The sequence below is a fragment of the Gossypium hirsutum genome, chromosome D13, assembly GCF_007990345.1.
Source record: "Gossypium hirsutum isolate 1008001.06 chromosome D13, Gossypium_hirsutum_v2.1, whole genome shotgun sequence".
NCBI classification, from domain to species: domain Eukaryota; kingdom Viridiplantae; phylum Streptophyta; class Magnoliopsida; order Malvales; family Malvaceae; genus Gossypium; species Gossypium hirsutum.
In genome coordinates, this window is record NC_053449.1 from 62,138,629 (window position 1) to 62,157,235 (window position 18,607).

At 32.0% G+C, this 18,607-nt stretch overlaps 1 protein-coding gene and 1 long non-coding RNA gene across 12 annotated transcripts; both read right to left on the bottom strand.

Annotated features, from left to right (window-relative positions):
* Positions 1-701: 701 nt before the first annotated feature.
* LOC107937190 (transcriptional corepressor LEUNIG) lies at positions 702-8,297 on the bottom strand. 11 transcript variants are annotated; one of them, XM_016870043.2, is made up of 20 exons: positions 8,138-8,269; positions 7,768-7,893; positions 7,215-7,312; positions 6,998-7,107; positions 6,221-6,242; positions 5,745-5,980; positions 5,584-5,672; positions 5,186-5,264; positions 5,037-5,112; positions 4,805-4,854; positions 4,379-4,690; positions 4,077-4,292; positions 3,554-3,799; positions 3,325-3,469; positions 2,734-2,843; positions 2,497-2,646; positions 2,101-2,256; positions 1,865-1,993; positions 1,287-1,496; positions 702-1,201 (listed from the first exon to the last, which is right to left on the bottom strand). In XM_016870043.2, exons 2-20 carry the CDS (start codon positions 7,797-7,799, stop codon positions 1,058-1,060), a joined length of 2,610 nt encoding a protein of 869 aa, XP_016725532.2. In that variant the 5' UTR covers positions 7,800-7,893; positions 8,138-8,269; the 3' UTR covers positions 702-1,057. The 11 variants fall into 11 exon arrangements, with proteins under 11 accessions (XP_016725532.2, XP_016725528.2, XP_016725525.2 ...); XM_016870039.2 differs by having other exon boundaries at positions 3,325-3,442; positions 5,745-6,242; positions 8,138-8,297; XM_016870036.2 differs by having other exon boundaries at positions 5,745-6,242; positions 7,768-7,887; positions 8,138-8,275.
* A 7,089-nt stretch (positions 8,298-15,386) lies between these two features.
* Positions 15,387-16,208, bottom strand: LOC107937186 (uncharacterized). The gene is made up of 2 exons (XR_001694599.2): positions 15,994-16,208; positions 15,387-15,904 (listed from the first exon to the last, which is right to left on the bottom strand). It is a non-coding gene; the product is annotated as an uncharacterized lncRNA (long non-coding RNA).
* Between the last annotated feature and the right edge of the window lie 2,399 nt (positions 16,209-18,607).

Genomic DNA, 18,607 nt, shown 5'->3' on the forward strand with positions numbered 1-18,607 from the left:
AATTGTTGAAGAGAGGGAAGACTAATGTGAGTATGAAGTTTTGACTTGAGTTGGTGTAGAAAATGTTGGTTTTTTTTAATGCTTAAAATTATTCATACTCTCTCCCTAACCCATAAATAGAAAAATAATGCGTTTTAACGCTCTTAACTCATGTATTCATTTTTTTACAATGATCAATTTTTAATAGCAAAAATAAATAGAATTGTTAATAAGGCCAGTTTACTCTTTGACTAACATACAGAGATTAATTTATTTATTTTTTAGTAAAAGGAGTAAAATACAATAACTCCTAATACAGAGGCCTCCATAACATTTTTACTCAATATCAAAATTAGCATAATAACAACTTTAGCTCTCAATATTTATAAATTATATTAATTTAATCTTAATTCTAAAATAATTTAATTCTCTACTTTACCCATCGTGTGATTTTTTTTCATGACATTAAGAATTGTTTCTAAAATATTGAAAAAAGATCAAAAAAAATTAATATCTTGAATTTTTTGGTATTTTTAATTTATTTATTTGTGTATTTTCAGTCAAATTTAACTTGAAAATGTCACAATAATAAAACTACATTTTGCGACCCCAGAAAAGATTTCGGACTTATTAAAAGCCTATACTCATAAGATTGTCTTCCTTTTTCTTCCATTTCAATGATTCAAGTCAGTGTATTTTATTGCTACTAATTAGCTCTCAAATTCGAACATGCATGCATGCATTGATTTCATTAACAAAAATTCCGCAAAAACTATCAAAGATGTTACCATCCACGGCTTCAAATCTTCAAGCTCAAGGAATGTGCACCTTATCGAATCCATGAACAGTCATCTCCGACTTCGAAAAAAACAAAAACAAAACAGAAGTACCAACAAAACATCAAAAACACAAGGTGAATGAACAGCAAGAATGTCCGAGTTAAAGATACAAGGGTTACATAAACATGCACGCAACAACAGCAGGGTTAGTTTTTACTAGGGTTACACGGGGAGCCAAGACAAACCACAGAAAACGGACACATCGAGCAACCACAACAGCCACAAGCTAAGCGATCAAATCACTTCCACAGTTTAACGAACTTGTCATGACTTGCGGAAGAAACCAACCTTGTCACTGGTGATACAGCCAATGCAGCAATGAGTCCTTCATGAGCCGACAATGTCATGGTCTTATTCTCCGACATATTCCATAGCTCCAAAGACTGAATCCAACATGGAAAGGGTGCATGTCATTGACAGGGTAGTACATATAACAGCAAATACAAGACTAAAAGTAAAGTTACTCGCCTGGTAACAGCCAATAACGAGCAGTGATTGAAACGAAGGATGGAAAACACAAGAGTGGAACTTGTTGCCATTACAGCTCAATTCGTGAACACATTCCCCTTCACTGCCTGACGCAAAGGACCAAACTCGAACAGAGTCCTCACTAACGGATGCTAGAAGCTCACCCGAAGGGTCCCAGCATACGGAATGGATCAGTTTAGTATGTCCCTGCTATTACAAATCCGGAAACAAAACCGAAGTCAGTCATGTTACAATGGAGGAAAATGCTTAAAATACGTATAAATGAGATCACTATTGTTGGATCTTTTCACTTGACTAATCAAGTCACCAGAAAACAAACATCGGTTCGGCTAGCCTTATTTGGTTATCTTAATAAGAAGTTTACAAACTCCGCCAATCTAGTCGTAATATAATAAAACCTGAATTAAAACCAAACCAAACACTACAGTTCGAATAACCATGGCTATAATTGGCTAGTCCAAAAATATTTTTGTAGTAACCATTGGAATGCCCGGTTGAGTCAGCTAGTTCCTTCGGATTTCTTTTATATAGTTTATAACCCATGTAGACTAATTCACCTGTAAAGAGTGCCAGCAAGTTTGAGTCTCGGTGTCCAGTATAGATACAACATTCTCAGCAGCTGCTGCAAGATATTTTCCGAGGCGAGGTTGAAATCTCAATTGGGCTGTACCAGGGGCCGTACCACCCTGATCCACACAAAGGAAACAATCTCAATAGCTGTGCATCAACCTCAGAGAGATGCCTGAGTTCGATATAGATTTCAATTGCAAGGAAATCCAAAGCAAGATCATACCTTGAAAGCTCTTGCACAGTTCCCGTTGTTGATACTCCAGTATCGTATTTCACCATCACCATCACAAGAGCAGATAAGATCATCCTTAGTTGGATGGAAGTCAAGTGACATAACGTTACCAGAATGTCCCATAAATGTACGAAGCGAATAACCAGGCTGCAGAAAAATTGAAAGAACAGATCCATCAAACAGTACAGAAAGACTTAAAAAGCAAGCATGACAAAGAAAAATGCAGAAACCAAACCAGTACCCTTTCGATCACTGTTATGGTACATGCATAAGGATTCAGCAAAACGCCTAAATGTATTTTGATGACAATAGCATATGTCAATGCAGATTAAATGACAATAGCATGAAAATAACCAGGACTAAAATTGAAAGGAAATGTCCACTAACACTGTCGGCATCCCAAACTCTGACAGTTTTGTCAAATGAAGATGTTGCAAGGCGTGACATGCTTGGACTGAAACGAACATCAGTAATCAAACATGAATGTTCTTCAAGCGTAGACTTCGGCTTCAAAGTGTCCGTGTACCATAATACAGCCTGCGTTGCAAAAAAAATGCAAATGATTGCACTAGAATCTAAAATTTCAAAAGAATGAAAATTTTCTGTTCCCCTCTTATAACTCACCTTTTTATCATGGCCACCAGTAGCTAGTAACTTTCCGTCTGACGAGAAATGGCAGCAAGTAACTTTGCTACTGCTTGCTCGAACAGAATTTACTTCCATAAATGTGAAACCTGAAGTCAAATGCAAATTTGGTACACTGTAAAACTAGTCCATTTCCGGTATAAAAGCATCAAAGGTAATCCATTTACATTATGTAGTTACATAACAATTGAATATGACATGCGTACAGGATAGATGATCGCGCCCTTACAATTGCACAATTTCTTGGGCCAAATTCAATTGGCATTTTGATATATAAACAATGAAGCAAGGTCATGAATTAGTAGCAATAAGCAACATCTAAAATAATAATAATTAGAGAGAATAACACCAAAATGTACAAAAGTTTAATGAGATATACGAACGTATCATTTGCCATAACCGTTTGACAAAGGAATTAGCACATTATCATATTGTATCCAAGAATAACTGGGGATGTGAAAAAAGCCAATAGAGTGAAACTACAATGTTTGAAAAAGTAAGCTACAATAGATTCCCGACAACAGTAGACTTTATCAAATCATAACAACCATACAAGTAATATTTATACACCTTTAGTTACATCCATACATCGGCCAACAGCATCTCTAGGATCCGTATCATCATGGGATAAAAAAGACTCAACATTATCATCAAGAGATCCATCCTCCACAAATCGATCCATTTCAGCCTGCAATTCAAGATCTTTATCATCCCACTGCCAAAATGGAATTCCCATGAGAATTTATGCAAGGAATTTTTAATTCCTCCACAAACATGGGAAAAAAACTAATAGACTCACCAATTGATTTGAAGGTGATGCAAGTGTACCAGCACCCTCAGCACCAAACATCATCAAAGGCTTGGAAGAACTGCCACTATGAGGCATCGCAGGCATTGAAATCACATCTCCAGGAGTGTGTGTTGATGGCGTTGAAGGTGCAGAACTAGGCGAAGGTCCAGCTGTGTTTGCTGTCCCAGAGCTATTGGCAGGGCCTGAAGAAGACACTGGCTGTTTTCTCTTTCTTCCATTCTGGTTTTTTGAAACCTTAAAATGAATTTAAGGAAATCATGTTAGAAACCTAACCATATATGTTATAAAGCTAAGAATCGGAACTAAAAAGCTTTACATGACCATTCGCATACATGTGGCAGCAAAATAGCCTACAATTACAACCAAAATCACTTGACCGGGAAAAAGAAATAAGTTTTCAAGCTAAACACCATAGCACCATGTGCAAAGGGTGTCACATGGAAGCAGATACAACCCTCAAACAGGAATGATATTGGCAAGTTGAATTACATATAACCAGAAAAGGGCAGACCTGATCATTCCCTCGAAATGAGTTTGACATACTCCCATCCACAGTGACACTTCCACCTCCACCAACTTTATCTTGTTGATGTAAACTTGGATTAGAACTCTGTGACTGTTGATTCGAAAGTGCATGCTGCTGAAGCTGTTGTTGCTGTGAGTTACTGTTCTGTTGCTGTTGCTGTTGCAGTTGCTGCTGCTGTTGATGCAACTGAGCTAATTTTAACTACAAAGCAAATGAAATATATAAGAAACAGAAAGATACCAAGGAATAAAGCGAGGTAAAAGCACACTTCATAGGGACAGTAATACCTTCATTAGCATTTCTGTATCTCCCCGAGGCATGAGAGGACTGCCAGCCTGCAAAGGTGATACATTTGGAACCACATCACCAACAGAATTAGAAAGGCCATCCTTTCCGAGGCCCATGGTCCGATTATTATTCAATAGCATTCTCAATCTTCTATTATCATCACTGCCAGATGGTGATGTCAGATTCTGCTGAGCAAGCATGAGTTGCTGCTGGTGCTGTGGTGTCAACATCTGAAGTTGATGAAAGGGCTGAGGAGCTTGCATAAAAGACTTTTGCGGCTGAAGGATCCCACCGCGCAGTTGGTCCAGTCCCTAAAAACAGATCAAACGAAAACCATTCAAAGGAAACATAAGATGAAAAATAAAATTTACAGTTCACTAATACATGTATGAATAAAAACATTCCAATAAAAAGATAAAACTTACTGTTAATGGCCATCCTTTCAAAGTTAAATTATTACCACCTTGATTTGACCCTGAGAAACATGAAATCACATTATTTAGATTCCAAATATACAAGTAATATGAACTTAGATTCCAAATAAATAAGTAAAATGACCCGAGTCAATCACAAGGACAAGCACGTGCTATCATTAGTGTGCCATTTTCAAAGGAAAGATGCAATTTAAACAGAAAAACCTGTTAAAGAGAAACTTACCTGGAATTCCCATTAAAGATCCATCGGGACCAGCAGCTCTAGGATTCAATACTGGATTCATCTCACTCTTTATATCCTGCTTCCAGATAAAATTTCAGAACATGACAAAGGGAAGAAACATGAAAGAGATCCATTTAAGGTGACCCTACCGGTGTTGTTCCTGGCAATTGCTGACTCCGAGCTTGAACTTGCGGAGACATTCCACCAGCTGTACCATGCAATACTTGCCTAAAATATACATGAATCCAAATAAGTTTATCGCAGAAAACAACTTAGTCTTGGATGCTTGAATAAACCCTAAATGCATGACACTATTTTAGATGAAAAAGGAGGTTTCAGTGGCATTCAGTGGCTCAAGTTCATGTTAGAGCAGATAGACCACAAGACACAAGGGAATTACTGTGAAAATTTTGTTGTAAACCTTCTGCAGCATTTAACCGAATTATCTTACTTAACACTGCTGAAAATTTTGTCTAGGTTTCACTTCAGAAACATTTGCATTCAAAGACTCTTCTTTGTGTAATAAAGGGAAAGTAAAATAAATCACCCGGAAGTCGGACCAGTTGCAGCTGCAGGCTTCAATATCGAGGCATGATTTGGATCCAAGAGCTGGCCGACATTGTCACCATACCTTTGCTGTAAGGAACTCCTAAAATGATCAACTAAAAGAAGAAAACATTTCTAAGAAATCAAAAATGATCAACCAACCTTCATAGCTGCATCATCCAAAGAATCCCTTTGATGTGGCAATTTTAGTCTTTCCTCATACATCTTAGTCGCCATGGCATTAGCAGTTCCAGCAGGCTGACGTATGAGAGAGTCATTTCCAACAAGTCCATTTGTATTGCCATTTAGGAGATGAGACCCGTCCCTTCGTTGCTGAGGCTGTTGTGCCTGCTGGGACTGCTGTGGTGGCTGCTGCTGCTGTTGCTGTTGTTGCTGCTGTTGTTGCTGTTGCTGTTGTTGTTGTTGTTGCTGTTGCTGTTGCTGTTGCTGTTGCTGTTGCTGCTGTTGCTGTTGCTGTTGCTGCTGCTGTTGCTGCTGCTGTTGTTGCTGCTGTTGTTGCTGCTGTTGTTGTTGTTGGGCATGCCTCTGCAATAAAAGCTGTTGCATCTGCAGTTGTTGCTGCTGCTGTTGCTGTTGATGTTGAGGCTGTTGAGGTTGCTGCTGCTGTTGCTGCTGCTCCCGTGCTTTAATCAATTGAGTCTGCAACATCAATGCACCATATACATCACATATGTTAAGAAGAAATCATTTGGAAGACAAGAAAATTTCGTAATCTACTCTATAATAAACATTCTTAACAAAATACAACAGGGAACACTTCTCCTGCCTTCGATTGCTTCCCTTCTTTCAATAATAAAAATACCCTTAGTTAGCCAGTTCCCAGTAAAAGTACCATGGAGGCCCTTGTACTAGGAGTCAGATTGCAATTTGCCCCCTCTACTCAAAAAATAGGCAAATTAATCCCTGTATATTAGATCAAAGAGCAAACTAATCCTTTTGTTAAAAATTTCATCTTTTTTTACTGTTAAAAACTGGTCCTTGTTCGCCAGCATAAGGTACACATAACACACCAAGTGTAACTATCTGGTTATTTTGTCAGCCAAACCAATTTTTAACAGTAGAAATGGATGAAATTTTTAACATAAATGACCAGTTTGTTCTCTGATCTAACATACAATGACTAATTTGCCCATTTTTTGAGTTAAGGGGGCAAAATGCAATCTGAATCCTAGTATGGGGGACTCAATGGTACTTTTACTACCAGTTCCCATAGAGCATTTGATACAAGCTCATCATGCAATATGCTTTCAGGAGAGGACTCCAATTTCCAAGTACAGAAAACAATCCGCGACAAATTAAACAAAAAATAAAATGTTGATGGTAGGTTATCCATGGCTAGTACAAACTCGAAACAAATTAACAGTTCAAAATAGAAAAATAAAATCAAAACCAACCTCAATATAAGATGCAGCAACCTCTGAATGCTTCTCATTAGTCCTGGCAATGAATATATCCCAAAAAACAGACCACCATTCAAAGAGAAAACCTCCAGGTGCATCGATAGCTGGATACCAAGTTCAGCACCAGCATCAATGAAAGTACTAAACAATCTAATATAAAAGAACAGATCTTTGGCTTTAACATAATTCCCGAACCCATTTAGTTGCTTACCTACAGGATCTGATGATACTTTCCCTTCAGCTTGAAAAGCCTGAGCTGAAGCCTTTAAATCCCTCTTTACTAAATAATCATGGATATACACATCTAACCTGTTGTTGACAAAATACATGGCCATACAGTATGCTTATAAGAGCAAAATCAGAACTTACAAGCATAACTAATAACTCCATAAGCAAATAAAATTATAAGCTTTATACAACGAAAATCTGATAAACAACAAAACCCTAAATCAAATTTATCATTTTACATAAAAATAATAATGCAAAACAGAAGAACAGTAACTTGAAGTTCCACAACAAACAAAACCCTAAAAAAACCAAGCTTTCAAAGAACTAAAATTGAAATCTTTAAAGACATCAAAATGAACAAACAAAAACCCAGAAAAAGCTTACATACCCAGAACTCAAATAAAACCAAAAAAGAAAGGGAAAACATCAAAAACCACATTAAAGAGCTAAAGAAATTGTAATAAATATAATAATAAAGATTTAAAACCCAAAACAAAGTTAACTTTAACAAGAAGGGAAAAAAAGAAAAGACTTACATTTTATCAGCTTCCCAGTTGGTTTGAGACATCTTGTTGAATCCAACAACAGACCAAAAACACTAAAGAACAGCTCCAGATTCCTAGGTAACTTGTCTGAAACAGCTTCACTTCAAGTTTCTAAAGCTACCCAGAAAAATAAAAATATTAACTCATTGTAACATTGTTTTTTAAAAATTAAAAATAAAAACTTTTAAAAACCCAAAGAAGAAAAACTTATTACAGTAGTAGAAAGAGAAGAATCTATGTAGAGAATAATAGAAGATAAACAGACAGAACCTCTCTAATTTTAGCAATATCAGAAATTATTATATTTATGGATTTTTTAATAAAAAAAGAAAATAAAAAGAATAAAGAAAGGGAAAGATACCTGCAATCCCAAAAACGTTTATTAATTTTTGAGAGCTTTTTTTTTCTTTTTCTTTTTTTTTCTTTTTTTTTTTGGTGTATGTGAATTTATTTTCTTTCTTTTCTGTAGCTTTGGGTGGATTTGGGGTTGCTGTTGCAGATATCATAATGCTTTGTTACTTGAATTTACACGAAAAGCCCTTTCAATTTATTTAATTTTCAAAATGAGACTGATTTCGTGGCAGTACTTCAATTCAAATGACCAATATAACCTTAATAATTTTCCTTAATTTTATTCCAGAAAGCTGTGAGTTAGGTGAGGTTAGTATGGGTTAATTAGTAAATTGAGTAGAAAAATACAATTCTATTGCTTTTTCTATTGTGGGGCTTCATTTCTTTAGTATTTATGAATAAACCCCAATTGTTTTATTTTTTCTGGTTTTCATCTATTATTTTTGTTTCAAATTTCAGCTGTGCCCATGGTTTAGAGTATTAAAGGTGGGTTTAGATGGACGATAGGATGCGTTTAGCTTATTTTTTGTCCAACGCTACTGTATCTAATCTATTTTGGTGAGCAGCCAAACCTTTTTGGATTAAAAATTATTATAATTAATTCATTATTGTAATTTTCCTATTTTTGGGAATTTTAGATTCCAACTTGCCAGAATAGTTCTAAACTAATGTCCTTTAAAATTAGCTTAAAATATTACAAAATTCTTCCACGATATTTAAACTTTAAAAATATAATATAACTAATAGCTGACTGTCTAAATATTAAAAATTAAATTAACTATTGAAAATTTGAAATAATTTTTGCTTTTATTAAATATTTTTAACAGTTTTTAATAAGGTATATTTTTTAATATTTGTTTTTTACTTTTTTTCATTATAAATTCGAATATTGGACCCTATAAATATGTTAATTCATCCTATATATGACCCAAGTGAGGGGAAATTTATTTCAGGGGTCTTTTCACTTCATTGTCTACTGTGCCCTCAATTAATTCCATCCTATGACTCGTGTCGTTTTTTTAAAAGAAATTACTATTAATTCAACGGAAAAAAAATAAAGATATCAACAATAAATAAATCATTATAAATTAATACACAAATGTTATGTTTCTAAAATAATCTCAAAAAAAGTAAAGAGAAATAGACAAACTAACAATAAATGCAATACTAGAATCATTCGAAAATAAATCAGATAAGTATCAAATTGTTGAAATTTACATCCTAACTCCGCCATCCAACCTTACAATAAACACCGATCAACCAAAAGACAACTGCCAAAAGCTCCAAGAGACCCATTGTGTCAATAATGCACAAAATGTCAAGTCTTAAACGACTTATCCTCATAATCATTTCAAATCTATCACCATCACCATAATTTATCATGATAAGACCCTTCGAGAATGGTTCCTAATAGATCTGGCGACGCCCTTACGTTGTCAAATCTCATATTTACGACAGAACATTACTAGGCTACAATAATATAGACTGGGACAAAAAATAAATAAAAATCACGAAAAAAATGATGAAAGAGTCATGATCAGTAACTAGCCTAAAGGCCGACGCCACCGCCGACAGAGTAGAGATTTAGGTTAAAAAGGTTGAACATCTAGGAGTTTTTTTTTTAAATGAATAGCAAAAGTTAATTAATGGACAATAAAATTTCATGATATTTTCTTAATGGTTGATCATTCAAGTTTTAATATGAATTGAACTCAAATTATAGATCCATTGATTGAAGTGTTTCGAGTTCATCTATACATTATACTAAGGCTCAAATAGTAGGTTTGTTTATGTGGTAGTGTAGTGTGTAGATGTGTGAGTTTGAACTTGTATTGTATAAAAAAAATTTAATATAGTTAAATATTAAAAAAAGTTAAATGTTTAAATTAGTGCAAAATCTTTTTAGGGATTGTTAACATAAGGGTCAAATATTTTAGGAATTCTTTCATGCATTCCACCCTAAGCTATTAGTACAAAATTAGGTGAGTGCTAACGTGTTTAAAATTAAACACATGATAGCTATGTCAGATATTACTTAAAAGAATAAAAATAAAAACATAGTTTAAAACATAATATACAACAATTGAAAAGGTCTGCCACTTATTTGATAATTTTGAAAGATTAGACCTTTATTTGAGTAATTTTAAAAAAGTTTAGTCATTAATCGATAATTTTGAAAGATTTGACCCCTATTTTAGTACTTTTTTTAAAATGTTTAACCACCTAGTTGAGCACATTTGGAAAAGCTTAGTCTTATTTGACTATTTTAAAAACTTTGACTATTATGTGAGTTAGATTTGACCCAAATTTGAACATTTAGCAACAACAACAAAAAATCAACACTTCAACTATGTTGAAGCAAAATTAAAAAACTATCCAAACCCGAAAATATATAAATAAGTAATACAAAATGACTCCTTCCCAATGTTAAACATGAAACAACTTCAAAACCCAAATTGACTCAAATTCAAATTTGATAAAAATTCGAAACCATCCAAACTCTAAGTAATTACCTAAAATAACCCCAAAATATTAAAACTTGAATCAATTGGACCTAATTTAACCCATCCAACTGGGGCTGGCAGGGCATTGGGAATGTAGCATTATTTAACCTATAAATTTTATAAAATTATAAATTAATAAATGGTCAAATTGCATTTTCTCCTAAAAATGATAAAATTTCAATGTATCTCTTTAAAAAATTAAAAAATATATATAATACAATGATGAATTTATATTTCAACTATTATAAAAGTACTTAACTTAATTCCAATCTCAAAAAGTTTTCTTATCAGATTTACATGTCTAATTCTATCATCCATTTTTTATTGAATTAACCGATCAACCTCCTGTCGAAGATTTATTTTGTATTAGATGATTTTGGGAAAAAAATTGACATATTTTACTTTATTATGAAAATACATCTTACTACTTCTGTTCTGTTCCTGGAGTTTCCATGCTTGAAAAAGAAAATCTGGGACGTATTTCTCATATACAATGCTTAAAATTAAGCATAGCCCCCCAATTCAAAAATAAGAGTATAATGCGCTTCAACACACTTGAACTCATATATCTATGCATTAACAACAATACCTATACCAATCGAGCTAAGATGCAATCGACAATAAAACTGCATTTTTATAACAATAGATTATATAATTGTTTTTATATATTCATAAATAATTCTTCCTACATAACCAAACTGGGCCAAAGAAGATAAATTTTCCTGCAGGCCCAATCCAATATGGGTTCAATTGGATAGGTAATGTAGGTGCAAATGTTTAGATGTTTAAATTTTTTTTTTTATGAATTTTATACATTGATGAATGTATTAATTATAGCTTCCTTTTACCTATGTTTCCAATCTATTAGATGTTTTTATGATTGTTATTTCTAATTGTCAAATTGATTTTGGGATTTTACTAAAAATAAAGTGTTGTTTGATAATTTTTAATTTTAATTTTAAAAGCTTTAAATGATAATTTTATGATATATATTATTTTGGTTTACTATGACAACATAAATGGTTAATATATTTTTCCTATTACATTAGTAACAAATGGAAAATTTTTAAAACTATACATGAATTTTGGTTTAATGTGTAATTTTATATATGAAAGTTTTTACTTGATTCAATTCTTATAAATTATTGACACAATTATTGGTATAGCATCATTTTATGTTTATATATTTCATACACAAATAATTATATTTATCCAATATAAAAATAATTTAATGTATTTATTTTTTTAAAATGAGTATAATTGAATCAACATTAAAGTTTCATGTATATATTTGAACCACAATCAAAGTTTCATGTGCACAATTGCACCAAATCAAAGTTCATGTATCTAATTGCACATTCAATCAAAGTTCATGTATCATTTTGAGATTTGTCCCAATAAAAAAATCACTGAAACTTTTTCAATAATTTATCAAATATAACCCAAGTTTTGAGTGATTGAAGATTTTAAATTAGTAATAAAACTAGAAAATGTGTCAACCGAAAAGAATTGATCAGAATCGAAAATCACTTAACTTGATGAAAACTCGAAAAAATCATACTATTCAACCCAATTTAAGTCAAGGCTTTTCTCCATCAATGTTATTAAGTTTTCCTAAGTGTAATAATTTTATCATATTTGATAAATTATTAAAATGGGCAAAACGATTATTCATCGAAATATACAAATGTCAATTTTTATTTCCATAAAGAGAGTTCTCACTTATTAATTGACAATCAAATCATTGATGATTTTATGCATATTCCTTGGCATTTCTCGTCTGTGTACGAAAATACCTATAAAGAAGGATGGAAGGAAGTGAGGGAATGGATAACCTAGAAGCTAGGGATAAGCACAATTGGTGTGGTATTGGAGACTTTAATGCCATATGCTCTCAATAGAAGAAATATGAAGACTGAAGACAAATTGAATTCGTCAATGCTTTCATCAACAATTTATGTCTGATCCAGACATAAATAGAAAGGGCGAAGTTTTCGTGTAGAAGACCATAATATGAAAACTGAGGATGGTAGTCTAATGCACTATTGAGTGGAGCAAAAGCTTTCAAAATGCTCATTGAATTTACAAGGTGGCATTAGCCTCGGACCACTGCCATATTATCAAAATGCTCATTGATATGAGAAGGACTGGAGGCAAAAAGAAAACAAATTTTGAGTCAGAATGGCTTGTGAACAATGAAAGTGACCCAGTGGTCCAAGAGGCATAGAATTCAACAAATGATAGCACTAAGTTGAACTACTTATCAGAGAATTTCAACACTACCAATTGCTTATCAGGCAAAGAGGAGATGGAATCTATTAAGCATGTTCTTTTCTTCTGCCCTTTCGTATGAGCTACATAGTGTGCATCGTGCTTCAGCTATTTCCCTCGGAATGTGGGATTCTTAAGCCTCAAAGAATGGTGGGATAGCATCACTATACCTTTCTCATCTTTTGGTTCCTTTTGCTCTAAAAATTTAGTTTTAGCTCGATTGGTATATGACTCTTATTGCCAATACAGGAAGACGTGGTTTGAGTACGCTGAAGCACATTATCCTCCTATTTATGAGTTGGAGAGGAGCTATGGGTAGTTTTAAACATTGTATCAAAAAAAGTTGATATGATTAGAACTTATAATAAGGTTGTTAAAAAAAATCTAGTTGCTTATCTTTGGTGGCATATTTAGAAAGTTTCCAATAAATTTATTTTTGAAAGAATTTCCATTGAGTCAATTGTACTTGATCACCTTTTCTTATGTTTCCTCGAAAAATAAAAAAAGTGACAAATAATGCTTGCTAGAACGATGTATAACTGCTATGCGAATTGACAAGCCAATAGTGTTAAATTGTTAATGTTTTAGTGATCAGTATATCGGTTAAGCAATGACCTAATATAAATATATATACATATCCAATGTTGATTCGTTATTTTTAGCTTTTTTAATTCAAAACCAAACATGAAATATTGATTTCATTCCGACTCATTTAGGAAAGATGGATAAATTAAAAATATATATATAAACAAAATAAAGATAAGATAAGAACGAAATGAAATAAGAATTCAGCACATAACATTTATGTTAGCTTTTCTGTCGCATTTTGTTTCCACCAACATAAATAAATTCATAACATTGTTCAGATTTAAATATTTTTTTATGATATAATACTTAAAAACTACTCATAATTCCACCCGAATATTTAAATAGGAAAATAAATGTATTTGAGCACGCTTAAACCACGTCCTCCTGCACTAGCAACAATATCAATGTTAACCGAGTTAAGATGCATCAATCGGCATTTAAATAATTTTTTAAATTAAAATAAAAATTTTAATTAAACTTTTTTTTAAATTCTTATTGAACTCCAAATTTCTTTATAAACACTAAAAATTAATTCCAAAATCCACCGCTGAACATAAATTCTCAAAAGTCTGACGACCTTAATCTTAGAATTAAACCAAAGCTGCATTAGGACAAATAAGTACAGTACAAAATATATTCATTCAAGCTTTGATGCAGACCCAACCTCACGAGTACAATTTTTGAAGCAGACATAAGCTACTGATTTTCAACTGAATCATAAGCTACTGTTACATATATGTGTATATATATATATATATAATTTTGGGCTATTTCAATATAATTGAAATCAAAATTAAGGTGAGAAATTGTAAATGTTAATCTCAAACTAATAAAATCCCCTCTTTTAAAAGTGTTATACTAAATTTCCAAGTTATTTTATGATTTTACTAATGAATATGAAAAGAGAAAAAAAAAGATTTTTTATTTTATTTTCTTTCATATGAGTGTAACATAACGATTATTGATCTTTGTTTTTTGATACGATGCCTAAACCTACTCATAGCCTCTCCCTAACCCTTAAATTAGAAGATAACGCATTTCAGCACACTCAAACTCACGTCCTCTTACATTAACAGCAATGCTGATGTCAACTGAACTACGACTCAGTTTGCCTATGATTCAAACCTTGAACCTATATAAAAGTGAGGTTTTGAGTAATTAAAAAAACTTGTCTAAATAAAAACCCTTTTTTGATATTTACGAAACATATCAAATGAAACATTTTTTTATTTCAATATTTCCGATAAAAACAAGTTATTATAAATACTACACTGAAATCAAATTAACTAATTAACCGAAATATATTCGAAGAAAAATTCGTGCATAAATTTTATATGTTGCGCTTGAATTTTGTCGTTCAAAGTATCAACTTTTTTTTTCATATTCATCTTCTTCAAGTGACAAACACAATTTTCGGTAAAAATGTCATGGACATTCTTGTAGTAAGAGTCATATTGCATTTTGTCCCCACTACTCAAAAAATAGATAAATAAATCTCTATACGTTCAAATAAAGAGCAAACTGACCCGTTTTTAAAAATTTCATTCATTTCTACTACTAAAAATCAATCCCTATAAATCATAATGAGATACACATGATACATCATGTGTAACGGTATTAATCTACCAACTATTTCAATTTTTAACAATAAAAATGAATAAAATTTGTAATAAAAATAACTAATTTACTTTTTAATATAATATAACTTTAACCAACTTTTACCATCCATAGATCAACCTTTCCCACCCACCAAAAGTTGAACCTCAATCACACAAACAACAACAAAAATCCATCGAAAATGAATAAAATAAAAAATCATTGCAAATTCATCATAGAAATGGAAAATCCCAACAAGAAAAAAAAATAAAAATTGAATAACTAAATCAACTGACTATATAATAATAAATGGGGTTGTCACATAATATAACAAATAACAATATAGTACTAATAAGCAACACGTTTTCCCAGAGATAAAAGAAAACGAAAATTACAGTGACAGAGGCTTTAGGACAATGAAACAGTATACAGCATTGAAGTCTGCATTGTTTGTTCCAAAAGACCTCTTACTGCAATAATATTTTCTTGTTTTAAATTATTTTCCCATGAAATTATGCTTCTTTTCCATTCATGAACCAAGCAACAGCATAAAAATGAATCCAAAAGCAGAAGCTAATAATAGAAAAAAGAAAATAAATAAAAAACCAAACTACTCGTTGCTTTTTACCAACATTATGGGACCAAAAAAGAAAAAAGAGATTGAGCCGAACCCGCCAATATCACAGCCGTCGCCACCGCCTCCGTCACCGGTTCCTTCTACGGTTACTCCACGCTTCATACGAGCTTCCAAAACCCATTGTTATAGTAGCTGCCATTTTCGTTGCAGATGAATCCACAGCAATCACCATTATTGAACACTGAGAGAGACCAAAATTGTCAAAAAAAGAATAAAGTAACATAAATCTGAAAATGGCTTTGGTGTCTGCTCTGTGTTCTTTATATTTACCTTGACAAAGCTTACCTTGATGGGTTTGTGGGTTTTTTTTTTTTCCCTTTTGTCCTTATCTTAGAAAGAAAAAGAAAACATTATTACAATGAAGAACAAGAACAAGAAGAGGAAGTAGAAACTGGAGATATTCTTGTCTTAAAGCACATATTAATGAAAACAAGAAGTAAAAAATATGGGGAAATAAATAAAGGGATTATTGCTTTTTTGGTACAGTACTTTAGGGGGTTTTGTTTTGCATTAAGCTGTGGTTTAATGTTTTAAACCCCACATTTTTCACATTTTTAGTTTTGGCCCAGATTTGCTAGATTTGCGCGAACAACCTCTGGCCCTCTTCTTGTTTCTGTGCTTACCCTTCATCTTTTGGGAAAATGCCTTTTTTATCCCCATTTCCCCATGTTTGGGGACCACAGAAGGTTAAAATGTGTCATTGGTCCTTGTACTCTTCAAAAATTTGAAATTTAGTCCATGTACTTTCATTTTAAGGATTTTAATCACTTTACTTTTCAGATTTCAAATTTTAGATCTAATTGTTAACACAATTATTTCTTTTTGTTAAATATGTTGGTGTGATATTTAGAAATTAAAAATATATATTCACTTGGTAGCAATGTAACAAAAAAAATGGTGTTGTAATGAATCTGGATTTAATAAAATAAGCTTAACACAATTAATAGTTGGACTTGAATTTTGAAATTCAAAAAAATAGAGTGACTAAATTCTAATGAATAAAAATATAGAAACTAAATTCTAAATTTATGAATAATACATCAACTTATTGCATATTTTAATTTCTTACCATTTCAGTGGAGGTTTCATTTGGCTTTTGTTTATTTGTTTATTATTATTTTTATATGAAATCTTTATATAAAATAATTAAAAAATTAAATTTTTTAAGATTAATAAAAATTCAATTATAAATATTTTATCACTTTACCTACAATTAAATTATTTAATATTTTTTTATAAATATATGTTTAATATTAATTTTTTTCTTTTATATCGTAAGTGTACCAATGATGTTCAACCGCGAGTTCGCCTATGTGGTAGTGCAAAGTCTGCATGCGTGGGTGTGTAAGTTTGAATATATTGTATTAAAAAATTAATGTATTATTATATTGTTGTATGTATGCATGAATGTATGTATACATATTTCCTCTTATTCTCTTAAATATTTTTTAAGGGATCTAATTTTTTTGTCTAAACTAGTCTTTGAACTAGATAATTGTTTTCATATTGGGTTTGAACTTTTTTTTTAATCCAAGTTAGTTCCTAAATTTGACAGTTATTTCCACATTGATACGTGAACTTTAGGATTTTCAAAGATATGTCAGAGATTAATATGGATCTATAAAAAAATTCAGACTCCGATGTGAAAACAAATGTCAAATTTAAGGATTAACTTGAATAAAATTTAAAAACTGACTCAGACTAAAAAATTTAAGGATTTGCATCTGTCGGGGGAGTATTGCGAAATCAAGTTGGGGATTGGATTCTAGAATATAATCATTACTTAGGGGGTGTTCAATGTTTGAAGCCGAGATTTAGGACATTCTGGATGAGCTGACTATTTTAAATAGACGAAGATATGAGATAGTGCTGATTCATACGGATAGCTTAGAGATGATTAAGCAATCGATTGTTTCGAATTTAACCGAAAAATCACAAATGTGTTTCTAGGAAAGATAATTGCTTATGAAATTGTCAAAGTGCATATATTTTTGGAAGCTCCTAAGGAGATTTAGGATATTTATGTTCAAATAAAACAACTAAATCTTTTATTTCTAGTATTTTAATGTAACCATTTTGATTTTGTTTTATTCAAAAAATTGAAACCCTAATGTTAGAACAGTTATGAAATTTAAACCCAAAAGCGTATTAACTCTTCTTTTTAACGTTCAAAACTTGAAAAATCATAGGGCAGTAGCAGTGCCTTTTTGTTGTTAGGTGTTTATTAATAATAAAATACTGATAGCGTCAGAACAAACCGGCAGCAGCAAAGCCGAGGCGTGATTTATCGAGACGACCACCGAAAAAACAAACCCTAGGGCTACACGCCTCCCCCCACAGTGGCCTCTCCCCCCTAACATTCCTTTGTTTTTATTTTATGGATGATTCTACACACCCTCTTAATTAGCTACAACCCACCTACGTCCTACTCCTACCCTCTTTGCTCAACGTGAATTGGGTTTTTAGTTATTTTATATTCAATGTTTTATTTGGTATTTGATTTCTTTTAATTTTAGTAGCGTTTAAGGTGAGATCTTATTATAATAAGATTTTGTAATATTATTTTTAAATTATGATCGTGGTTAAAATATAAAAATAAATAAACTAGAATCGTTTGGTCAAATTATGTCAAAAAATATGAAATTATGTTGGTGACTTAGAACTTATTAAAACGGTATCAATTTGATTGTTGAAGTCAAATTTAAATATTTTATGGGACAAAAAAAAATTCAAAGACTAAACTGAACATTAAAACCAAACTCAAGCACCAAATTTAGTCTTGAAGATCAAATATATATTTTGAATAGTATATTAACCCTTATTTTTAGGGTCAACCTTTTTTTTATAATTGTTTATATAATATTTAAATATTTTTATTAAAATG

Excerpts from the sequence above, each read along its gene's own strand:
- LOC107937190 (XM_016870036.2), bottom strand. The coding sequence starts at position 7,799 with ATGTCTCAAACCAACTGGGAAGCTGATAAAAT. Across the intron at positions 5,113-5,185 it reads AATTGCCAGGAACAACACCG|GATATAAAGAGTGAGATGAA; the intron begins GTAGGGTCACCT and ends ATCTGGAAGCAG. Across the intron at positions 2,647-2,733 it reads CTGGTGGCCATGATAAAAAG|GCTGTATTATGGTACACGGA; the intron begins GTGAGTTATAAG and ends TTTGCAACGCAG.